At 42.7% G+C, this 26,913-nt stretch overlaps 1 protein-coding gene across 1 annotated transcript in view; it reads left to right on the forward strand.

Moving 5' to 3' along the window:
* The window catches only part of Ubr3 (Ubr3 ubiquitin ligase), a 150,521-nt gene that overhangs the window by 49,585 nt on the left and 74,023 nt on the right, over window positions 1-26,913 (forward strand). The window contains 2 exon segments of the mRNA XM_069302505.1: window positions 26,687-26,706; window positions 26,708-26,806. Of these exon segments, the coding sequence (XP_069158606.1) occupies window positions 26,687-26,706; window positions 26,708-26,806 (119 nt within the window).

Below are 26,913 nucleotides of genomic sequence, written 5' to 3' on the forward strand. Positions count from 1 at the left end.
TTGCCCTCGTGTTGAAGTCTCTGGTGTTGTCGCGCTGTGTGTGGGCTCTCACCTGCCACACACCTCCCCACCACACTGCATGATAGCAGCTGCTCCGACACCTCGTCTCTCTGTACTCGCCTATTTGTGCGTACAGCATCGAGCTGAAAGCTCTTGGACCCCCGCTTTTCTAGCCGCTGATTGTCTAATGCAGTGGTTGTCTAATGCAATGACTCCTGACCTATTTCCCTATCATACCTGCGTTTAAAACTGTGAATGGAAATTGCCTCTACAACCTGCTCCTTTAGGTCATTCCATTTACTCGCTGCACTTAGATAAAATAAAACGTTTTAACATCTCTCTGCACACACCAGCCTGAAGCTTCCATCCGTGTCCCCTTGTTTTATTGTTATTCATTGTAAACCGTTCCCGTGTCCACCCTGCCAGTCCCCGTGTGTGTGTGTGTGTCTGTGTGTGTCTGTGTGTTGGGGGGGGGGGATCGGAAATAATAAATAATACAGAAATAACAATAATGTGATATATCTGAAAATAATATTTGGAACATGGTGGTGGGATAGGACGAGCGTCCTGGGTCGCCCCCGACACGGGGGCGACCCAGGACTCCAAACTGCTTGTGAGTTTGAGTTGCTCCAGGGTGTTTTAAGCTTATCAGTCACATAAAATGTAAACATGTATGGAGGTAACATTAACAAGATAAGTTGCATCGGGTCTCCAAAGTATGAGCCTTCCTGCTGAAGACTGGAGGGTCAGAGACGTGTGAGGCACCAGTGTCATGGTGGTGGTGGACTCGGCCAATGAGGTGGTAGAGGTACTTGAAATCAAGGTAGAGAATATAATTCTGATTATTATTCTAATGTACAAACCGCCAGATGCAACGGTTGAGGAATTCACAGAGCAGCTACACAATATAGAGAATATTTTGGATAACCTACCAAACCCAGCACCAGATATTATCTTCCTTGGAGACTTCAATCTACCCAGTTTACAATGGAGAATAGTAAACAATAACATTATAGCAGGAAATCAACCTGGAAATAACCAATCACAGGTCAGAGAACTACTGAGATTGTGACAAATTCTCGCTCAGATTACAGAACCAACTAGGAAGGAGAACACGCTGGACCTGATATTCACGAACAATGATGAGCTAATCAGAGACATTACTGTCTCCGACACTGCGTACTCGGACCACAAGATCACTCAAGTACAAACTAACAATAATAACGGTAGTGGGCCCAAGAGAAACAACAAGCGAGAAAGTCTATTCAATAAATTCAATTTTAATAATACAAGGATAGACTGGGAGAAAATAAACAGGGAACTTACAAACATTCAATTGGAAAATGTTCTAAGTAATAAAAATCCTACACAAGGAATACAAAAACTGACTTCTGGAGCATATGAAGTCTGTCTGAAACATGTTCCTTTGAGGAAAGCCAGAAAGAGGTCCAACGTAGAAAGAGAACGCAGACGACACTACAAAAAAAGAAAAAAGTTAACGGAAATACTGAAGCAGACAAGACTTTCCATACAAAGAAGGAATAAGTTAAACAGGGAGATTGAAGAAATCGAACAGAGACTGAAGCATTAATATCAGATTGAAGAAAGGCAACCAGAACAGAAAGCAATTCAAAAAATAAAGAAAACCCCAAAATATTTCTTCACATATGATAAAACAAAAAAGCAAAAACCACTACCAGCATTGGACCTATTCGTACTAGTAAAGGTTCATATACTGAGGATGACAGAGAAATTAGTGAAATCCTAAAAAAGCAGTATGAGGACATGTTTAGCACCATGATACACAGCATGAAAGTGGAAGATTCGTTAACTTCTTTATGCGTGATATCCAAACCCCTGTAAATATAACTGATATCAACACGAGCGTGGCAGATTTTGAAAGGAAAATTGACAACATGCCCATGCACTCAGCCCCGGGTCCAGACTCCTGGAATTCAATATTTATAAAGAAATACATAGTGCCAGTAGCACAGGCACTCAGTATAGTGTGGAGGAAGAGCTTGGACACGGGGGAGATACCAGATGCACTTACAGTAGCAGACATAGTACCTCTACACAAGGGAGGGAGCAAAGCATTGGCAAAGAATTATAGACCAGTTATCTTGAGGTTATCTTGAGATGATTTCGGGGCTTTAGTGTCCCCGCGGCCCGGTCCTCGACCAGGCCTCCACCCCCAGGAAGCAGCCCGTGACAGCTGACTAACACCCAGGTACCTATTTTACTGCTAGGTAACAGGGGCATAGGGTGAAAGAAACTCTGCCCATTGTTCCTCGCCGGCGCCCGGGACCGAACCCGGGACCACAGGATCACAAGTCCAGCGTGCTGTTCGCTCGGCCGACCGGCTCCCAGTTGCACTAACGTCCCACATAATATATAAGTATTTGAGAGAGTGATCAGGAGTCAGGTTACTAGTTTCATGGAGACCAATGACCTCCACAATCCAGGCCAACATGGATTTAGAGCAGGAAGATCATGCCTCTCACAGCTACTTGACTATTACGACAAAATCACTGAGGCATTAGAAGAAAATACGGAAGCAGATGTGGTATACACGGATTTTGCAAAGGCATTCGATAAATGTGACTATGGAGTGATAGCACATAAAATGAGGTCAATGGGAATAACTGGTAAAGTAGGACGATGGATACTCAGTTTTCTGTCGACCAGAACACAAAGAGTAACAGTCAACCATATAAAATCGAGTCCAAGCGCAGTTAAAAGCTCTGTACCTCAAGGTACAGTCCTGGCACCACTGCTTTTCCTTATTCTCTTATCATATATAGACTTAAATACAAGGCACAGCTTCGTATCATCCTTTGCAGATGACACAAAAATCAGCATTAAAATTACTTCTGCTGAAGACATTGAAGAACTACAAGCAGATATTAATAAAGTTTTCGACTGGGCAGCAGAAAATAACATTATGTTTAACAGCGATAAATTCCAGGTACTCAGGTACGGTAAAAATGAGGATCTTAAACATAATACAGGGTACAAAACACAATCAAATTTGCCCATAGCAGGAAAGAAGCATGTAAAGGATTTGGGAATAATTATGTCTGACGACCTAAATTTTAGGGAGCATAACCAAGCAAATATTGCGTCAGCCAGGAAAATGATAGGATGGATTACGAGAACTTTCAAATCCAGGGATCCCATCACAATGGTTGTACTCTTCAAATCACTTGTGTTGTCCCGTCTTGAGTACTGCTCAGTACTCACTTCCCCCTTCAGACAAGGAGAGATTGCTGAAATAGAGGGAATACAGAGAACATATACGGGATACATAAACGAGATAAAGCATCTAAATTATTGGGATCGTCTCAAAGCTCTCCAAATGTACTCACTAGAAAGACGACGGGAGAAATATCAAATAATATACACATGGAAAATACTGGAGGGTCAGGTTCCTAATCTGCACTGCAAAATAACAACATACTGGAGTGAACGATATGGAAGAAAATACAGAATAGAACCAGTGAAGAGCAGAGGTGCCATAGGCACTATTAGAGAGAACTGTATAAACATCAGAGGTCCACGGTTGTTCAACATACTCCCAGCGAGCATAAGAAATATTGCCGGAACAACTGTGGACATCTTAGAGAGGAAACTAGATAGTTTCCGCCAAAGAGTACCGGACCAACCGGGCTGCAGTGGGTATGTGGGCCTGCAGGCCGCTCCAAGCAACAGCCTGGTGGACCAAACTCTCACAAGTCAAGCCTGGCCTCGGGCCGGGCTTGGGGAGTAGAACAACTCCCAGAACCCCATCAACCAGGTATCAAGCAACCAGGTACCTCACACTCGGTCAACACCCACACATTGCCTTGCTCGTGTAGATAGCGTTACCCAGTCCTTCAATGTTCTAATCTCTCGTTGGCTTATCAAGGGCATCTGCTTCAGATACAGGTCTTGCCTTATCTTTAGTTTGTTGCCAGGATCAGTGCCCTCGCGGCCCGATATCTGACCATGGTTCAAGGTGGCATTTGATCAGTGCCAGGATACCATAGTGCAGTGTTGAGCGCCGGTAACAATCACAGGGGTTTGCATACGTAAGAGCAAGAGGTGTTATGGGTTCATGGGGGAGTACTGCCAGGGACAGAGGGTATCTTTGTGGGATGTAGCCAAGACGGTGTTGTCAAGGTGGTGATAGCGTTGATACTTGCTGATAATAGCTCGGTGATAACTGTTATGATGAGAGAGGTTAAGTGTTAACTTATTATCATAGAGGTGATGTTAGCCTTGATGTGTGTCCCTGTTGCCCGGTGATAACTGTCATGTTGATTGAGAGTAAGTGTTGAGAGAGGTTAAGCAATAACTGGTCATCGTACATGTGATCTTAGTGTTGATGTGTCGTTGCAGCGGTGGGATGACGGAGATGTTACATGTTAACCTTGCATGGAAGAGTCCGTAGAGTCGTGTCATAACTGACCAGTGATAAAGGACCGTCCCACATAATGTTGACTACTATAGGGAGGGGGGGGGGGGTTGTCTACTGGTAGGTGAACACAGACATCACATCGGAGGAAACCTGCCCAAGCGTCTCTCTGTTCTAGAATCAAACTCGGGTTTAATTGGTTGTGACTCCCGTTGCTGTGAACGTAATATATAAATGAAGAATATTGTATATATATCCCGCCAGTAGAGCGGGATACACAGTGGATACAGTCATGTCATGTGCTGAAAATAATGAATAAAATAGATGGTAGTAACACTAACTCAAGATGTCACAAAATTACAAACAATAGTAATAATTGCAGAACGAGTAATTATTTTCGTCGATAAATTACATAAAGATATTGTCATGTGAAATTGTAAAATTATCATGTATAAGAGAGGCGTGACAGCTGAGTGGACAGCGCTTTGGATTCGTAGTCCTGACGTTCCGGGTTCGATCCCCGGTGGAGGCGGAAACAAATGGACAGAGTTTTTCATCATGATGGCCCTGTTACCTAGCAGTAAATAGGTACCCGGGAGTTACAGCTGCTACGGGCTGCTTCCTGGGTGTGTGTAACAAAAAGGAGGCCTGGTCGAGGACCGGGCCACGGGGACGCTAAGCCCCGAAATCATCTCAAGATAACCTCAAGATGTAAAGGTGTTAATGTGTGATGCAAGTGAAGAGATGTGATGGGGGCGCTGTACTCACCTAGTTGTGCTTGCGGGGGTTGAGCTTTGACTCTTTGGCCCCGCCTTTCAACTGGCGTACAGATTCTGGAGCCTACTGGGCTCTATCAAATCTACATTTAAAACTGTGTATGGAGTCAGCCTCCACCACATCACTGCCTAATGTATTCCATTTGTTAACTACTCTGACATGGAACAAATTATTTATAATGTCTCTGTGGCTCATCTGGATGCTAAGTTTCGGCTTGTCCCCTTGTCCGTGTTCCACACGTGCTAAATAGTTTTTGTCCACCCTGTCATTTTTCCTGAGAATTTCTTAGGTGGTTATCATGTCTCCCTTTGCTCTTCTGTCTTCCAGGGACGTGGGGTTTAGCTTCCGTAGCCCCTCCTTGTAACCGATACCTCTCGGTTGTGGGACTAGTCTGGTGGCGCACCTCTGAATCTTTCAAACTTTGTCTTGTATTTAACTAGGTATGGACTCCAGGTTGGAGCTGCGTACTCCAGGATTGGTCTGACATAAGTGGTATACAGGGTCCTGAACGATTCCTTACACATTTCTAAAGGCAGTAGTTATGTTGGCCAATCTAACATATGCCGCTGATGATATCCTTTTGATGTGGGCTTTTGGGGACAGGTTCGGTGTCATGTCAGCCTCCAGATCTTTCTCTCTATTTGACTCTTGCAGGATTTCACCTCCCAGATGGTTGATACCTGGTTGTTGGGGTTCTGGGAGTTGTTCTACTCCCCAAGCCCGGCCCGAGGCCAGGTTTAACTTGTGAGAGTTTGGTCCACCAGGCTGTTGCTTGGAGGGGCCCGCAGGCCCCCATTCCCAACAGAGTTAGGTTTGTCCGGTACTCCTTGGAGAAAACTATCTAGTTTTCTCATGAAGATGTTCACGGTTGTTCCGGCAATATTTCTTATAGTCGCTGGAAGGATGTTGAACAACAGCGGACCTCTGATGTCTATACATTTCTCTCTGATTGTGCCTATGGCGCACCTGCTCTTCACTGGTTCTATTCTGCATTTTCTTCCATATCGTTCACTCCAGTACGTTGTTATTTTACTGTGTAGATTTGGGACCTGGCCCTCCAGTATTTTACAATTGTGTATTATTTAGTCTGTCGTCTTCTTTCTACCGAGTCCATTTGGAGAGCTTTGAGACGATCCCAATAATTTAGGTGCTTTATCGCGTCCCATGTATGCCGTATATGTTCTCTGTATTTCCCCTATTTCAGCAATCTCTTGCTTTGAAGGGGGAAGTGAGTACTGAGCTTTTTCCATCATTCTCATCTGAGCATAGATGGTACCTTGTGTTCAGCCTTCTGCTCCCCTCGCCTAATGTGGGCGGCCGGCAGGTGGAGGTAGCCAAGAGGTGTAGCCTCATCTGACAAGTGTCGGGTCTTGTTCTCGTCTATGACACCGATAATCTTCTACGTTGATAATAGTATTTACCAACTTGGCACTATTGGCGGCTTATTACTGGAGCATTTTTCATATGGTTTTGTTATTTTCTACCACAGACGTGACCACACATTTATAATGCTAACTAGCATATACTGTATACATTTTCTTCTGTGAGCTCCATGTGCAGGGTTAGAGATTTGTTAAACGTATAGTTGTGATTTATTGAACAAGCGACCATAGAAAGTGACAGCAAGTGCTTTTAAAATGCTAATCTAACCTACATACAGGAGTATTGGAGGGGAGGGGGGGGGTGTTGTTTGGAGGGGTGAGGTGTTGTTTGGAGGGGTGAGGTGTTGTTTGGAGGGGAAGGGAGGGGTGCGGTGGTGGTGTGGGGATGGGAGGAGTGTGGTGTTGTGGGGAGGGGAGGAGTGTGGTGGTGTTGTGGGGAGGGGAGGAGTGTGGTGGTGTTGTGGGGAGGGGAGGAGTGTGGTGGTGTTGTGGGGAGGGGAGGAGTGTGGTGGTGGTGTGGGGAGGGGAGGAGTGTGGTGGTGTTGTGGGGAGGGGAGGAGTGTGGTGGTGTTGTGGGGAGGGGAGGAGTGTGGTGGTGTTGTGGGGAGGGGAGGAGTGTGGTGGTGTTGTGGGGAGGGGAGGAGTGTGGTGGTGTTGTGGGGAGGGGAGGAGTGTGGTGGTGTTGTGGGGAGGGGAGGAGTGTGGTGGTGTTGTGGGGAGGGGAGGAGTGTGGTGGTGTTGTGGGGAGGGAAGGAGTGTGGTGGTGTGGGGTGGGGAGGGGAGGAGTGTGGTGGTGTGGGGTGGGGAGGAGTGTGGTGGTGGTGTGGGGTGGGGAGGAGTGTGGTGGTGGTGTGGGGAGGGGAGGAGTGTGGTGGTGGTGTGGGGAGGGGAGGAGTGTGGTGGTGGTGTGGGGTGGGGAGGAGTGTGGTGGTGGTGTGGGGAGGGGAGGAGAGTGGTGTGGTGGGGTGGGGTGGGGTTGGGGTAATGTGTGTGAACCTGTAGCCCACCAGACATGGTACCCTCCCACCCCTGGCAGGTCAACGTCCACCTCAACACTGGTTACACCAACACACTATTGACCTGCTCACACTCTAATATTAATGCCACCACTATTTTCACACTTAGAAACGTTTTTGTGAATAATGTTAGTTTTACTGGGGAGATTACGGGAAGATATTACAAAGTGTAGGTGGGTGAGCCGAGGGAAGGTGGCTTTTCTGCTGCAGCAGGGTATGACGGAGGGAGGGTTGACCCCGGCTCTGCCTTCTGCCGCAGCAGTACCACATAACCACATACTTATTGTAGCACATTGTTGACCGGTAACAGTCGGGGGCCCTCTTTCTCACCATGATGGCATTGTAATTTACCTGCCACTAACATTAGTTAGGTTTACCAGGACCTTCTAAAATACTGTCGCACTATGGATGATTGGGTTTTGTGTTATGAGAAAATCTTCATGCAGAGGTGATGCCAGATGGAGTGTGATAGTTGTGGTGTAGCCCAACTCTAAAGTTAGTGCACATTACTGTGTGTGTGTGTATTAGGGAAATATTGAAAGACATGATGGAATGTGTCACCGAAAAGAAATTGAAAACATAAAAACAGGAACCACGTACAAAACGCAGGCAAATCATAACATAGAACGAAAAGGCAATGTAAAGGACCTGGGTGTACTCATGTCGGAAGACCTTACCTTTAAAGAACACAATAAAGTAGCCGTCACAACTGCAAGAAAAATGACAGGTTGGATAACAAGAACTTTTCACACTAGAGATGCTATACCGATGATGATACTTTTCAAAACGCTTGTGCTATCTAGAGTGGAGTACTGCTGCACAATGACAGCCCCTTTCAAAGCTGGAGAAATTGCTGACCTAGAGAGTGTGCAGAGATCCTTTACTGCTAGAATCCACTCAGTAAAACATCTAAATTACTGGGACCGACTAAAGAGCCTAAATCTGTACTCCCTTGAGCGCAGGCGGGAGAGATACATAATAATTTACACGTGGAAAATAATTGAGGGGCTGGTCCCAAACCTGCACACAGAAATAACACCACATGAGACCAGAAGACATGGCAGGATGTGCAGAATACCCCCGTTGAAAAGCAGAGGTGCAACAGGTACTCTGAGAGAGAACTCTATCAACATCAGAGGCCCGAGACTGTTCAACACGCTTCCACTACACATAAGGGGCATAACTGGCAAACCCCTCACAGTGTTCAAGAGAGAACTGGATAAGCACCTCCAAAGGATACCTGATCAACCAGGCTGTGACTCATACGTCAGGCTGCGAGCAGCCGCGTCTAACAGCCTGGTTGATCAGTCCAGCAACCAGGAGGCCTGGTCGACGACCGGGCCGCGGGGACACTAAGCCCCGGAAGCACCTCAAGGTAGGTAGCCTCAAGGTAAAGTGTCAGGAGGCAGTAAACAGATGCATCCCGGCCCCCCCCCCAAAAAAAAAAAAAAAAAAAAAAAAGAGAAGCAAAAGAAGAATCCATGAAGCTTCCATAGGGCACATATGGAAGCAAAGGAAATGAACAAAGGGCATGGAGGAACTTACGAAATATCAGGACACCAGAAAGCAGAGAGATATACCAGAGAACCAGGAATGAGTATGTTAGTGTGAGAAGAGAAGTAGAGAAAAATTATGAAAATTATATAGCAAGCAAAGCCAAGACCGAACCAAAGTTACTCCACAGTCACATCAGGAGGAAAACAACAGTGAAAGAACACTTAGAACAGGTGAGGACAGATAAGATGAGGACAGAGAATGATAGAGGTGTGTGAAGAACTCAACAAGAGGTTCCAGAAGGTCTTCACAATAGAACAAGGTAAGTTCATTGCGCTATGAGAGGGTGCAATAAACCAGGCGGCCTTGGAAGGGTTCGAAATTACATGAGATGAGGTCAAGAGATACCTGTTGGAACTGGATGTGAGAAAGGCTGTTGGTCAAGATGGGATTTCACCATGGGCATTGAAAGAGTGTGCAGATGCACTCAGCTTGCCACTCTCCATAGTGTATAGTAGGTCACTAAAGACGGGAGACCTACCAGAAATATGGAAGACGGCTAATGTGGTCCCAATATACAAAAAGGGTGACAGACAAGAGGCACTGAACTACAGGCCAGTGTCCTTGACTTGTATACCATGCAAGGTGATGGAGAAGGTCGTGAGAAAAAACCTAGTAAAGCATCTGGAGAGAAGGGACTTCGTGACAAATCGACAGCGTAGGTTCAGGGAGAGTAAATCTTGCCTTACAGGCTTAATAGAGTTCTACAACCAGGTGACAAAGATTAAGCAAGAAAGAGAAGGCTAGGCGGACTGCATTTTCTTGGACCGTTGGAAAGCCTTTGGCACGGTACTCCATAAGAGGCTGGTGCATAAGCTGGAGAGAGGGGCAGGAGTGACTGGTAAGGTGCTCCGGTGGATAAGCGAGTACCTAAGCAATAGGAAACAGAGAGTTACAGGGAGGGGTGAGACCTCAGATTGGCATGAAGTCACCAGTGGAGTCCCACAGGGCTCTGTACTCGGTCTTATCCTGTTTCTGATATACGTAAATGATCTCTCAGAGGGTATAGACTCATTCCTCTCAATGTTTGCTGACGACACCAAAATTATGAGAAGGATTAAGACAGAGGAGGACTGCTTGAGGCTTCAAGAAGTCCTAGATAAACTGAAGGAATGGTCGAACAAGTGGTTGTTGGAGTTTAACCCGAGCAAATGTAATGAAGATAGGTGTAGGGAGCAGGAGACCAGATACAAGATATCATTTGGGAGATGAAATTCTTCAAGAATCAGAGAGAAAGATTTGGGGGTTGATATCATGCCAGACCTGTCCCCTGAAGCCCATATCAAGAGGATAACATCAGCTGCATACGCCAGGTTGGCCAATATAAGAACGGTATTTAGAAACTTGTGTCAGGAATCATTCAGAACTTTGTATACTACATATGTCGGACCAATCTTGGAGTATGCAGCTCCAGCATGGAGTCCATATCTAGTCAAGCATAGCACTAAACTGGAGAATGTTCAAAGGTTTGCCACGAGACTTGTACCCGAGCTGAGAGGTATGAGCTATGAGGAGACTATGGGAGTTAAACCTCACATCGCTGGAAGACAGAAGAGTTAGGAGGGGGACATGATCACATACAAGATTCTCAAAGGAATTGATAGGGTAGACCGCCTCGCCTCGCCTCAACTCAACTCAACTCAACTCCCAGGAAGCATCCCATAGCAGCTGTCTAACTCCCATGTACCTATTTACTGATAGGTAACCGGGGCCACAGGTTAAGGGAACTGCCCATCTGTCTCTGCCAGGTGCGGGGATTGAATCTCGGTCCCTAGGTCCATGAATCTAGAGTGCTGTCCACTCGGCCACCCAGCCCCCTGGGTTGCCGAGTGTGTGTAGTGTGTAATTACCTAAGTGTAGTTACAGGATGAGAGCTACGCTCGTGGTGTCCCGTCTTCCCAGCACTCTTTGTCATATAACGCTTTGAAACTACTGACGGTCTTGGCCTCCACCACCTTCTCACTTAACTTGTTCCAACCGTCTACCACTCTATTTGCGAAGGTGAATTTTCTTATATTTCTTCGGCATCTGTGTTTAGCTAGTTTAAATCTATGACCTCTTGTTCTTGAAGTGCCAGGTCTCAGGAAATCCTCCGTCGATTTTATCAATCCCTGTTACTATTTTGTATGTAGTGATCATATCACCTCTTTTTCTTCTGTCTTCTAGTTTTGGCATGTTTAATGCTTCCAACCTCTCCTCGTAGCTCTTGCCCTTCAGTTCTGGGAGCCACTTCGTAGCATGTCTTTGCACCTTTTCCAGTTTGTTGATGTGCTTCTTAAGATATGGGCACCACACAACAACTGCATATTCTAGCTTTGGCCTAACAAAAGTCATGAACAATTTCTTTAGTATATCGCCATCCATGTATTTAAATGCAGTTCTGAAGTTAGAAAGCATCGCATAGGCTCCTTGCACAATATTCTTTATGTGGTCCTCAGGTGATAGTTTTCTATCTAGAACCACCCCTAGATCTCTTTCTTTATCAGAATTCTTTAAAGATTTCTCACATAATATATAGGTTGTATGGGGTCTATGTTCTCCTATTCCACATTCCATAACATGACATTTATTAACATTAAATTCCATTTGCCAGGTGGTGCTCCATATACTTATTTTGTCCAGGTCTTCTTGAAGGGCATGACAATCATCTAAATTTCTTATCCTTCCTATTATCTTAGCATCATCAGCAAACATGTTCATATAATTCTGTATACCAACTGGTAGATCATTTATGTAGACAATAAACATCACTGGTGCAAGAACTGAACCCTGTGGTACTCCACTTGTGACATTTCTCCATTCCGATACATTGCCTCTGATTGCTGCCCTCATTTTTCTATCAGTCAGAAAATTTTTCATCCATGATAGAAGCTTATCTGTCACCCCTCCAATATTTTCCAGTTTCCAGAACAACCTCTTATGTGGAACTCTGTCGAAAGCCTTTTTTAGGTCCAGATAGATGCAGTCAACCCAACCATCTCTTTCCTGTAATATCTCTGTGGCTCGATCATAGAAACTGAGTAAATTCGATACACAGGATCTTCCAGATCGAAAACCATACTGTCTGTCTGATATTATATCATTTCTCTCCAGGTGTTCTACCCATTTAGTTTTGATTAGCTTTTCCAATACTTTCACTATTACACTTGTCAATGATACAGGTCTATAATTGAGGGGGTCTTCCCTGCTGCCACTTTTGTAGATTGGAACTATGTTAGCCTGTTTCCACACGTCTGCTACGATTCCTGTACACAGGGATGCCTGAAAGATCAGGTGAAGTGGAATGCTGAGCTCAGATGCACATTCTCTCAGAACCCATGGTGAAAAAACCCACACACCCACGCCCGCACACCCATGGTGTGCGGCGGGCGTGAGCGAGTCAGCTCCTACAGCAGCTGTGAATGTGATAGTACCCAACAGTGAGTACATATGTGTCAGGTGCAGAGGTGGTGAGACAAGATGTCAGTGTAGCTGTGTATATTGAGGGTGTTGGTATGGGGCATTGTGTTGAGTGTCACTATTATCCTCATTGTCTACCCTCTTTTGTGGCTTAATTAATCTATTAACGAGTTTTTCCTGTCCTACTATTGGAAGTGGCTTAAGAATTTTAAGAAGTAAATGGAGATACAATTAATTTTGGGGGAATATTGTTTGGATGGACAAGGTTCATCTTCTCATGACTGCTAATAATCTAGTAATGCTGTAATTACCCTAAGTAATCACATAAGTGTAGCTACAGGATAAGAGCTATACTCATGGTTTTCCGTCTTCTCAGTACTTTGTCATAACGCTTTGAAACTACAGTACTGATGGTTTTGGCCGCCTCCACCTTCTCACTTAACTTCTTCCATCCATCTACCACTCTGCAAAATTGAATTTTCTGATTATTTTTTGGCAGCTTTGTTTAGGTAGCTTAAATACTGTATATGGCCTCTTGGCAACCTTTTGGTCCATCCTGGGCCATTATCAAGCAACACACGGCTTGATAATGGTTCAGGACGGACAAAACATCGTCATTTCTTCACCTTCTGATGTGTGGTTTGGTCATCATACAGAGGTATCAACTAGTAGGCATGTATCAGTCATAGGAGACTATGGAGTCATGCTCTGATTGTTGGTCTGGAGTGGCCTCTCTAGGACGCAAAGTCAGGGTAGGTCAATATGGAGGAGCAGCTGTCACCCAAGCAGCAGATCCCCCCCCCCCCTTCATAGCACCGAACGTCTCCAATAGAAAGGCTAACGCCAATACGATTGATTCCAGTGCCATTGCAGGAACTGCCAGAACAAGGTTGAAGGCAACAACGAACTGCCCTAAGGGCTATAGTTCCAGAGTTAACCTAGAAGTTGGTAAAAGAAGGCACAGGGACTCCAAACCCGGAGACCGTGATGGTCGGGGCCGGAGAAGAACTACCTCAGCAAGAGCAAGAACAACCCCAGCCTCCTGTAGGGTTTTCTATTTTGCTTTCCCGACTGCAATGCGTATGTCACCAATGTACATGTGGCAGACGCTTCACAAAGCTGTTGGAATCAGCAGAGAAAATAAGAGAGCAACTGTACAGAGCCTGGGAGCAAAGTTGAGTTAGTCCTTGATGGTCTCTTCTCAGACTAGTCTCACCTGGTCCTGATCCACGTTGATCGTTGGAATCTCCTCAATGCTTGAAACACTTTAAGGTACTCCTAGGGTCACATTTATCTTCTATCTTCACTTTTATCACATTTATAAATTAGTGAAAAATAGGCAACTCTGTGTTGAAGACACCTGGAGCTGAAGGCTTTAGTAATAGCTAGCAGTATTCAGAATTGGTTCAATGGAAACACTGCATAAAGCTTAACAGTACAGGAGTTTATTTACAAACCTAACCACTAATACAAAGGGTGCTTGATTTACTTTAGATTGGCGTCAGAAAGGCTATGGTTGCATTAGCGAGACTCTTGACGTCTGACTAATCGATTCGGATCCACTCGTGGAGAAACACCTAACTTAACACAATTGACAGCCAATCATTAGCACGGCAAACCTAACTGCCAATGTGCAAAGGGTCACAAAAGTTCCAACAGGATACTCGGGTAATGATGATCATGCACAATAAATCACAATGACACTGTCAATGGGACAGTCAATAATCGTGCACAATAATTATGTCACACAATAACTAAATGTGTGGTCTATGTGAAACTCGCATTCACAGATGAGTGTAATGTTGTGGTACCACACAGATAAACACGCATACATCGTTGGGTGTCTAGGTCTCCACCCATACCTGTGTCAGGTATGAGAAGGTGAGAACTGTGGTTGATCCCTCAGATCAACACACAGATCACACAATAACAAAACTCAAGATCTTGTACGTACAGGTAGGCTACCTCTCCCATACATTCACTCACTCGTGCACATTTATGCAAGAACTCGTAGGTGACCTGACAGCTGGTTCTGCTCGTTATGATGTGAGACCATTGACGACAGGCTTTCCCAACAAACCGTACTTGGCATGAAGGGTACTCGCATAGGAGTGCGTGCTGTATGCTTAAGACTCACACTCACATGCACACACTTGATGGCACTAGCGGTGAGCAAGGGTGGTGACGTCACGTAGTACAGTACAGTGAGGGTAGGGCGGCTTGAGGCAGCTACATGCTCTGGACTGAGTGGCGGCTGGTGAGTGGTGGCTGGTGGTGGCTGATTATATGATGCCATGCAGTACTCTGTGGTAAAGTCACACACAGATTACTTATGCAGCGGCACTGCCTTATTTCACTTTAGGTCACTCACAGACGATCTCAATTTGTCACCAAGGGTTACACGATACCAGTCTGTTTCGCTTTGGTGATTCGCAGACTTTCTTCACTCTATATGATTTCTTAACAATATAGTCATGATCTCGATTCCGTACGAGTGTTGGTATATCAAGAAGACGCTGAGTTTAACGTGACAGTGAGGAATGGACAATTTTCTGTGTATTTGGCCGAATAGACAGAAGGACACGACCCACCATGTACGGACTTCCTCATGTGAATACTGTTCTCTTGCAAGGAGATGCCAGGCTCCTCGTTGTAGCACAAACACAAGTGAGTTACAATTGACCAATGGCGTTGCAGCAAAAGAGCGGGAACCAATGATACTGATCGTTACATGATCGGTAGCAGTGGCGACGTCATGAACACGTCACGACCACGTTATAGTTATTCTCCATAGCGCTGGTCGAGGCTGACCCCAGAGGTCAGATCTTATCTGTTTGTCTCGCTGGCGTCACCTCTCTACCACGCCTTGCACCTTCCCCTGTGTACTCACTGACCCTATGGCAAGTATGCTTAATTTCCTTGTATCTAATTTACCTTTGGGCATACGACGGCCTCCGTATTCTATAAGTATTCCTGGTTATGTGGGCATCCTGGGGACACCCAACGTGACAGTTTACCTCCAGGGTTAACATAGATAGTGCCCCGTGCACGACTAGGTGCACAGTGCACTGCAATGAGCCATTCAAGTCAGCTGTGGGAGAATCTTAGAGATCATACTCTCACATCAGACCCCAGCCTACCAAAGCAGAGCTTGGGCTGCACAAGTCCGAGAAGGTGGACTTAAGAGTCTCACACCTGCAGGTTCCAGACAGAGATCGTCACAACCCCCTTTCACCCAAGGCCGGCTTCCTTCAAGACCAAGCAGAAGGAAGAGTAATAATTATTAATTACAACAATTATTATAATTATAATTATTATTATAGTAATAATAATATAACAAATTTTTCTTTACGTATCGCCTAAAGAAAAATTATGCATATCATAGTGAATAAAAAAAAAAGAATCCAATATTATTTGTTTTAATTATTTCAGTCATAATACAACATTCAATAGTGTTGCCGAGAAAGCAGCACTACCACACTCCAGCATTCATCTACAGCAAAGGGGCACAGTCCTCACGATACTGCCCTTTCTCATACTTATATCCGATACTGATTAGACAAAAATACTAGTCACAACTTTGTGTCGTCCATTGCAGACGATACAAAAATTAGCATGAAAATTTCCTCTGTAGAAGAAAACCTGGAGAAGAAAACTAGATTTCAGAAGAAATCTGACATCCAGTGAGCATAACCAAGCAAATATCGTGTCAGCTAAGAAAATGATAGGATGTATTTTTGAGAACTATCAATTTGTTCTCAAAACAAATTGGTGATCTGATGACAATGCCAATACTAGTACTATTTAAATGACTTGTGCTGTCCTGTCTTGAGTGCTGCACGGCTCTCCTTTCAGAGCAATAGAGATTTCTGAAATAGAGGGAATACAAAGAACATATAAAGCATGCATTGACACGATAAAGCACCTAAGCTATTGGGCCTGTCTAAAAGTTGTCAAAATGTCCTCTCTGAAAAGGAGATGAGAGAGGCATCAAATAATATATACTTGGAAGATACTGGAAGGCCAGGTACCACATTTGCTTAGTAGAATAACAACATTCTAGAGAAAAAGATACAAAAGGAATTGCAGAGAAGAATCAGTGAGGAGCAGAGGAGCCATAGACACAATCAAAGAGCACTGTCTGAACGTTGGATGTCTCTAGCTATTCAACACACACTCCCAGCAAGCATTACAAATATTGCCGGGAAGTAGAAGAATTTCCGAAACCCCCTCCAGATCCGATCAAGCCCACTTCATAAAACCAGATGTATAATGTTCCTCATTCACCACCCCACTCCAGCAGTCATTCACAGCAACAACCCACTGCTTCTTAAGTCCAGCTGTACTGTTTCTTGCAAATCGTCATATACATTTTATACAAATATATTTAGTATATACATCATGCTTCCTTCAAGCCTTGTTACCCTCTACTGTATCCCATGTGTTGTCAACATAATTATCATTACTGTAATGTAATTTATAATTATTTATATCCTTATTATTATCTATGATTATTATTTATTCTATAGTACTTAATGATTCCTGCTTGATGGGGTTCTGGGAGTTATTGTACTCCCCAAGCCCGGCCCAAGGCCAGGCTCGACTTGTGTACTGTACTGTACTGGGTATTTGTGTTGCCATGAACTTAATTGGGTTGGGAATATTTACAATCTTTTATAAAAGTAAAAGCCTTATTTAGTTTGGAAAATGTGAGTAATTATGGAGTCAGTGGTTAAGGCGGTTGATAATTAGGAGACATTCATAGTAGCGGCTCCTTCCAGGGGTTATTTGGCGAACGAGTGTTGGAGACCCTGATTGCATCTAACTGCCAGTTATTTTTCTTGTGGTTGAAAGAGGTCAGGGCTGCTATTCATTGGTCGGGAGGGCTGGGCCCCGGAAGACTGTCATTCCACCAACTCCAAACTTCCGTTGAGTATGGCTTTTCCACAGTTTGTGGCCTATGTCCATAATTATCTTTCCATAATGGTTTATATTAGGAAATAAGTACTTCCTAGATGATTATACTAAATTTTTACTGCAACTTTGTGGTTACCTCCATGTGCTTGTTCAATGAATGGGTCACTGTCGTAGGAACCACATCTCTGATCAGTCTTTCTGTTGACAGCCTGATCAACAAAACTGTTGATGCTTGGAACTTACAATCTGATGTAGACCCCTCACCCTGACTGGCTAGGTTGACTTTGTAGGTACTTACCTGGTTCCCTTTTGTGTACAGAAGTGTGTTGATAATGACTCTTACATTCAGGAGGAGGGTGTTGGAAGTTTTAGGCCCCTCAAAGCTTATATTATTCTTATTCTAGGGTTCCTGTGGTGTAGATTATCTCTCGTCTGCACTCCAGGGAGCACAATGAGTGATTTTAATCAGTCTCAATAATTTAATGTTTTATTAAATGGCGTCTCGTAGTAAAAGTTATCTACGCTTTCTCCTAGTTAACATCTTCTTCAAAAAGAAACAAGGAAGTCAATGTATAACATTCCACCTTAGATATTAGTAGGCCTAGTGTTTTAAAAAGTACCAGTATTGGTTTGGCATCATTTGGTTCTAAAGGAATTTGTCCTGTAATTTTTGTTACATCTGTGACAGCTTCTTTGTGTTTTTTAAAATCTTATTTTGAAATACAGTATTGTATTTCTACTGCAGACAGTGAGTCACAATAACATGGCTGAAGATATGAAGCCTAAACCACATGCCAGATGATGAGATGACGATGTTTCAGTCCGTCTGGACCATTATCAAGTCGATTGTGAAAATGGTCCAGGGCGGACCGAAACGTCGTCGTCTCCCCATCTTCTGGTGTGTGGTTTAGTCTTCATGGTATTTCTACTGTTTGATGTTGAACATTTGTGTTGAAGGATGTTGTTGGTGGAGGACGTTTAGGTGACATTTAAAATGTAAATTGAAGTTAGGGTTATGTACATGAAGAATAGTTTGGTTTATCAATCTTCAGTGTTGTTCATTTAGCCTAAATATTTTTTTATTGTCATCAGTACATTTCACTTAACTTCTTTATCATTGTAAGTGAATGTTTCATCTGCCTTAGTCCTAAACAAGGGTCCGATATTATGTGTACAGTATTTACTTTGAATTTTGCATCAACAAATTATTTGATTTCTTTAGTACAGTATTGCTATTTTTTTTGGGGGGGGGGGTTATATAATTTAAATTTTAAGTCAAAAGCTATATTTCTTGAGTCATTCTGTTTTGTTCAGGAAGAAAGGACCACTGGCTGTTTGAGTAGTTTTGTGATTTGCTATTTGTGTGTAGAGGGAGTGCTGTTCTTATTTTCCTTTTTTTAATGGCATGATGTGATTTACGTATACAGTTTTTATAGTGCCACTGTGCCCTATCATCTTGAGGCACTGACTCAGGTTTGTGTTGCTTAAATAGTTCATGCAAGTTATTTGTGAGTTTTGTGATGTATTAGCGTCCCTGTCCACGAGTCTAATATAAAAATCAAATTTGCCAACTACGCTGACAAGGTGTTGTGATTGGCTGCACAAATCTGTTGTGGAAGTACGTCTCAACCTTGATTATATTGTTATCCAAGTACAGTAATGTGTAATTGACACAATGTTTCTTATCAGTTCATCATTGAGCACACTATGAGGTCCAGGGAGTTTCCTCACCCTGTTTGCTGAATTAGGGAAAATTTGTCATTATTAAGAGGTAATTCATAGGTGATCCCATTTACTCTTTGTATATTGCTTCCTGGAATCCTCTGCTGTTACAGTGTTTGCCTTATTTATTTGCCACATTATTGTTTGCCACATTATTGTTTGCAGCAATCTACCTGAAATTACTTCAAATATTTCTTTCCCTTCTCTTTGCAGGTGTGTGTGTTTATCCTGTTCAGTTGTGTTGACACTTCAGTGTCCACTTCAACTGTTAAACAGCCTTCACAAGTTGAAACTCTACACTTTGTTCCTGAATATCTTCATCTGGCTTAAATCTTCTACACTACTGGTCACCATTGCACAGGCAGAATGCTTGTTTAGTATTCAGTACTAGCAAGAGTTAAAAAATTGCCCGGGATTAACTGAAGAGTTTGGGAAGACTGGCAGTGGGAGCATCTCTATCAAGAATACTGTATTGTATTTTGATGTCATTATTGAACTGTTTGCTAGTCATATATCCTTCAGAGCAAGCTTTGTTACTTATACATTTAACATATTTGTCTTGGTAATATATTGTGATAGTAGCTGCTGTCATTTTTAGAACTCTTTACCTGAATCATACACTACCTGGAGTAGGTCTCAAGAGTTCTTCTTCTTCCCAAGCGTAATCTGGGGCCAAACTTGTGATAACTTGAGTCCATTCCCGGTTGACAGGAGCCATCTTCAAACCCACATAACTACAACCCATTTGGTCCAGCACTTCTTGTAGAAACTGTTGTTCCGACAATATTTCTTATGCTTGCTGGGAGGATATTGAATAGCCATGGACCTGATATTCATAGAGTTCTCTGATTGTGCTAATGGCACCTATACTCTTCAATACTGTATGTCTCTTCAGCATTTTCTGCCATAGTTCACTCCAGTATATTGTTATTTCATTTGTATAACTTTGGGACCTGGCCATCCAGTATCTTCTATGTATAGTATATACTATATTGTGATACCCCTCTCATCTCCTTTATAGAGAGTACATTTTGAGAGCTTTAAGATAGCTCCAATAATTTAGATGCTTTATTGGGTCTGTGTGTGCTCTGAATATGTTGTCTGTCTCCCTCTGTGAGTAATCTCCTCCTCCTCCTCTGAAAGGAGGGCAAGCAAGTACCGAGCAGTACTCGAGACAGGATAGCAGAAGTGATTCTGAATAGTATGAACGTTGTGGTGGAATCTCTGGATTTGAAGGTTCCCTTAATCCATCCTATTATTTTCTTGGTTTTCAACACTATATTGGCTTGGTTATGCTCGGTAAACACTAGGTTGTCAGACGTCATTATTCCCAGATCCTTGAATGTTTTTCTTTTTATGAGTAGATCTGAATGTCTTGTACCCTGTATTACGTTTAAGTTCTTAGTTTTTATGCTATCAAAGTACCTGGAATTTAACACGCATCATATTATTTTCCATTACCAAATCAAAGACACTATTGATATCGGCTTGTAGTTTTCAATGTCTTCTACAGCAGTATTTTCATGCTGATTCTTGTTGTTGCCTTCCCCTTGTGTTTCAGTTAAATACAGGTCTTCAGTCCATTACCCATTTTCATTACTTTGCACTAAGATTGAGTCCCAGCAGCGACTTATCTGCCTACTCCTGAATTTTTGTTTTTAAATCTCCTTGCAGCACCTTGTAATCCTCTTCAATTTTTACTATCATTAACTTTGCATTATTTACAAACATCGATGTATATCCAGCCCATCCTCCTAAGGTTTCCCAACATGAAGAGAATGGTAAAATTAAAGTGTCCTCTCCTAACTTACCAGAGGACCCAAAACAGAAAATGGGACAGTATGTCACTTTTGCGAGCTGCTTCCATTTTCAAATATGACAATTTTTGCCCTTATGTAATGCATACGATCAAAATGCGACATTCTTTGTAAGAGGACAGGTTGGTGTATCAGGCATGAGATGCCTGTTGATAAACAACCAAGAGTGGATCGAAAGGACAACACTAGAAGAGATGGAAGAATGATGTGGAAGGAACAGAAAGTGACAACAGAAAAGAAGGTCAAGCTACTTCATACTGCTGCCGGGAATACAAAAGCAGGTGGGGACACCTGCTTTTGTCTACAGCCACCTGCTCACCATAAAGATGGCTGTAGGGATGTATCATAAAAGTCAGATGTAAAGAGCTAGAGAAGTTTGAACCAGCTAGATATGTCACCAAGGAGCCAGAAGGACCACTTTTTCCTGGTAAGATTCCAGCCGAATCAGGACAACAGCTGGAGCATGGGAAAGTAGTAAATAAACCCCATCCTAACCATTCCAGCTTAAAGGCATCCACTGCAAGGACCTCAGATCGAGGAATGGAGCCACATAGACAGGAAGACACTTATTTCAAGCTGACAGTGAGGGAGATTTGGGGCACCTGAATGTCTTTTAAAGCCACAGGAAGAAGGCGGCCCATTGATGGTCGACTCAATGGAAAGGAAAAGACTATCTGTGAGAATGTTGGATACACCCCAGATGTGAACAGTGTGGAGAACCAAACCCTGATAATCCAACAGATGAGATACCTGCAGCACCCAGCTCCATAGTCCCTTAGCATAATACTATTTTCATATGGTTTGTCTTTTTGGATTCTCTCTCATTAGTATTTTTTTTCCTGTATATACTGGTTGAGCTGTCTGTTAGACTGACTTTTCTGTTATCTTTATTTGGATACAGTGATTCTAAGTTATAATTTTCCTATTCTTACACTTTTTCTGTTATTTCAGTTTCAACAGCATCTGCTTTTGCACCACTATTGTTTGTTTCTTCCCATTCTACCTGAATAGCTGGTAGGTTCTTCATGAAAATTGTTTTATGATCATTAGTCATGTTATCAAGGAGATCTGTTAGTATGTTCGAATCGGGCAAATCTCTCCTGCATACCCAAAGAACATGACTGTTTCACCATCCTTTATTATTATTCACTTCTGCATAATAAGTGAAATTTATTTTTATATACATGTAATTTTGTGTTTGTTCCTTCAGGGCTTTATATTTCTCCCATGTTTCTCTGTTTACAATCATATTGTCCCTATTTACTGGGGGCAAAGTTTTTATACACTGGGGATAGCCACACAGTTGCCAGTTGTTGTCCTTTTGTTTTAGCATATGGCAAACCTGTGTTTCTTTGTTACCTACTGTTATACTATTGTGCTGTTATTTACATAACAGAATGAGGATTCTGTTATCATATGGTACAAGGAAGTAATTCCCAAAGGTGATGTCTAGGAAAAACAATACTGTGTTCCTTGGTGGTGGTGTATTTATGGTCAGAAACACTATATGGCCTGAGGTGGTGGACCCTCTGGGATAACTGGTAAACTCAGTATAAGCACTGGACATAGGGGGGTTACACTATGGGGATAACTGGTATACTCTGTATGAACACTAGGACACAGGGGTTTACACTAGGAGGAGAGGGGGCTAAAAGGGTGTAGCCCAATGTCAAGCCCAAATTTTGAACACGCACGCACGCACGCACACTCACACCAGCATCATTCCCACCCATCATTCCCACATACATATAGGCAATGTATTGGACTGGAGAAATGTCACAAGTGGAGTACCACAGGGTTCAGTTCTTACATTGGTAATGCTCATTGTCTACTTAAATGATCTACCAGATGGAATACATAATTACAGGGGTACCTCGATTTAAGAGTTTAATCTGTTCCTGGAGACGGCTTGTATTCCGAAAACTCGTAAACTGAAGCTAATTTCCCCATAAGAAATAATGGGAAATGAATTAATCCATTCCTGTACTACCCAAAAACCTCACTTACAACTAAATTTTATACCTAATTCATCTAAATAAACCTACAAAACTATGTTCAAGTTATTACTTACCCTTGTTGTCCATGGAAGATTGTTTTTCCCTTCTTCACAAGATGTCTGTAGTGAGGCATCACATTGTCATTGAAAAGATTAATGCAATACCCTACTACAGCTTTCTCTGGGTGAGTCTTTTCAATAAAAGTTTGCATTTCTTCCCACATCTGACACCACTTCTTAATGGTTGCAGAAGGGTTGCAATTCTTAATGGTTGCAATTCTGTACTGCCTCCTCCTCTGGAGAAACATTCTCAGCTGGGTCTTCTTGCTGTTCCTTTTGAAGGGCTTGGAGTTCTTCGGGGGTCAGTTCTTCGTTGTGTTCTTCCACCAACTCCTCCACATCATCACCATCCAATTCCAAGCCCATTTGCCAGCCCAGAGTAACAATTTCCTTAACAATAGGCACATCATTTACAGGCTCAAACCCCTCAAAGTCTGGTTCTGTCACACATTCAGGCCACAATTTTCTCCAGCCAGAGATCAGGATCCTTTGAGTCACTTCTTGCCAGGCTTTGTCAAAGAGTTTTAAAGCACTACAAATGTTAAAATGGTCTTCCAGAACTCTTTGAGGGCGAGTCTTGTGGCTTCAGTCACCTCAAATCATTTCCGGAAAAGTGCCCTTTCATAAAGTTTCTTAAAATTCGCTATGATTTTCTGGTCCATAGGCTGAATTAGAGGAGTGGTGTTAGGAAGAGGGAACTTTACTGTGAGAAATTCACTGTATCTGTGCAACAATTCATCTTCCAAGCCTGGAGGATGAGCAGGAGCATTGTCAAGGAGAAGCAGGACCTTCAGTGGCAAATGTTTCTCCTGCAGATATTTTTCTATGGCAGGGCACATCACTTTATTCACCTGAAAAAAAATCCTAGTCACCCATGCCCTTTTATTAGCCCTCCACATCACACACATTTGGGTTTTCTGCACCTTATACTGTTTGAAAACCCTTGGATTTTCAGAATGATACACAAGCAAAGGTTTAATTTTCAAATCGCCACTCGCATTTGAACACAGCACAAGCGTAAACCTATCTTTCATAGGCTTGTGTCCGGGCAATGATTTTTCCTCCTTGGTAATGTATGTCCTCTTAGGCAGTCTTTTTCCAGAACAGTCCTGTTTCATCACAATTTATAAACGTGTTGTGGTAGGTATCCCTCAGCCTCTGCAAACTCTTTAAATTCTTCAATAAATCTTTCAGCCACTGGTTTGTCTGGGCTGGCAGCCTCCCCATGCCTCGCAATACTATGGATACCACTTCTTTTTCTAAATTTTTCAAACCATCCCTTGCTTGCCTTAAAGTCTATTGTATCTGCACTCGTTCCAGGGGTTTTCTTTAAAAGGTCTTCATGCAATATCCTGGCTTTCTCACAAATGATGGCCTCTAAAACACTATCACCTGCTAACTCCTTGTGTGTCCAAATTAATAAGAACTTTTCCACTTCCTCAAGTATTTGTGGTCTTTGTTTCGTGATTGTTCTTATGCCTTTTGCCACTTTAGCACTCATAATGTCCTTTTTCTTGCTAAGTATAGTGCATATCGTTGACATGGCTTTGTTGTACTGCCTACAAAGACCAACAACACGTGTACCATTTTCATGCTTCCGAATGATCTCTTGTTTTCCTCTATTGTCATCCTCACATGCGCTTTGTTGCCTTGATCCTTACCACTGGCTTTCTTGGGACCTATGGTGAGATATATAATAACAACTTTTATGGTCAAACGGCCAAAAATCCAACAAAACACTGAAAATCCTGGTGAAGAATTCAGGCGGGATAGTCACTGGGCAAGAGGCACTGGTAAACTGAGGGCCGATCGCTGTGCCACCACGAGCTAGGTCGGCCTGTACAGTACGTGTATCAACACCCTCGCCTTCCGAGGCAAATTTTCAGAGCAAATTCTGCTCGTTTTCCAAAAAACTCGTATACAGGGACACTCGTATTCTGAGGTACCACTGTATATGAACATGTTTCCCGATGATGCTAAGATAATAGGAAGGATAAGTAACTTAGATGATTGTAATGCCCTTCAAGAAGACCTGGATAAAGTAAGTATATGGAGCACCACTTGGCAAAGGGAATGTAATGTAAATAAATGTCATGTTATGGAATGTGGAATAGGAGAACATAGACCCCACACAACCTATAAATTATGTGGAAAATTTTTAAAGATTTCTGATAAAGAAAGAGATCTAGGGGTGGTTCTAGATAGAAAACTATCACCTGAGGACCACATAAAGAACGTTGTGCGAGAAGCCTATGGCACGCTTTCTAACTTCAGAATTGCTTTTAAATACATGGATGGCGAAATACGAAAGAAATTCTTCATGACTTTTGATAAGCCAAAGCTAGAATATGCAGCGCTGGTATGGTTCCCATATCTTAAGAAGCACATCAACTGGAAAAGGTGCAAAGACATGCTACTAAGTGGCTCCCAGAACTGAAGGGCATGAGCTACGAGGCGAGGTTAGAGGCATTAAATATGCCAAAACTAGAAGATAGAAGAAAAAGAGGAGATATCACTATGTACAAAATAGTAACAGGAATTGATAAAATTGATAGGGAAGATTTCCTGAGACCTGGAACTTCAAGAAGATGGTGGTCATAGATTTAAACTAACTAAACAAAGATGTTGAAGAAATATAAGCAAATTCACTTTTGTAAACTGGGTGTGGTAGATGGTTGAAACAAATTAGGTGAGTAGGTGGTGGAGGCCAAAACCGTCAGTAGTTTCAAAGCGTTATACGACAGTGTGCTGGGAAGACGGGATACCACGAGCATAGCTCTCATCCTGTAACTACACTTTGGTAATTACACACAACCTGTACACAATCTGTAATCTGTACACCAGTTGATTGATAGTTGAGAGGTGGGACCAAAGAGCCAGAGCTCAACCCCCACAAGCACAACTAGGTGAGTACACACAATCTTGTACTATTATGGATATGGCAATCTTAGTATTAGCTTGAGCTCATGCTAAATGTATGTTTTAGTATTTATTGTACCTCATTATGTATTATATACACTGACACCATACTTTGTAGACATATTAACAGATATGTTTGGCAGCCACTTATTTTTACTAAATTGTCTTTAATTTTTAAATTCTATCACTAAAACATTTATCTTCTACATGTATTTTTTTTTAGATTGGCTTAATTGTGTATTACTTAGAACATACTGACACACATCTCACACGCATACTGTAGTTTCAACGCTAGTCCCTTGCCAGCGGCCATGAGTACTGTACAGTATATCCCTGGTTGCCATGAGAGGGAGATCCGTTGTTGGCACTGAAGATTACACCTGTTGCTTTCTTTATACTCAAAAGTTAAGTCATGCTGTGAATATGGTATCAGCTTAATGGTCAGCATGACCATTAGGCAGGTTAGGTCATGCTAAAAGACATGCTAAAGTAAAAAGTCAGGTCAAGTCATGCTGTCTAATGGTATGTTAAAGAAGAGTGGAAAGCTAAAAAAAAAAAAAAAAAAAAAAAAGTTTAGGAAGCAGACATTTACTGTGTTTTTTGGTTTTATATTGTTTATAAAAGGGGGGGGGGGTAGAAATAGGTTAAGCTACTTTATCCCTTTAAGATGTGTATTTTTCTTGTCTCAATAAACATACTTGTTTATAAGAATAAAATTTTCTTTTTCCCAGTGCGACGATATGACAATGCTAACAACTTGTGGTCTGGTCTGGACAGCCAACTTCGTGGCGTATCGGTGTCGAACGTGTGGCATTTCACCTTGCATGAGTCTTTGTGCACAGTGTTTTCAGGTAAGAATTAGGCGTTCCTGGTAAAGATGACGTTAGACATTTTTTCATATTATAATTAATGTATATATATTTCATATACTGAACTGTACCACACTACTGTTTTCTTA

This window comes from Procambarus clarkii, chromosome 48 (genome assembly GCF_040958095.1).
Source record: "Procambarus clarkii isolate CNS0578487 chromosome 48, FALCON_Pclarkii_2.0, whole genome shotgun sequence".
NCBI classification, from domain to species: domain Eukaryota; kingdom Metazoa; phylum Arthropoda; class Malacostraca; order Decapoda; family Cambaridae; genus Procambarus; species Procambarus clarkii.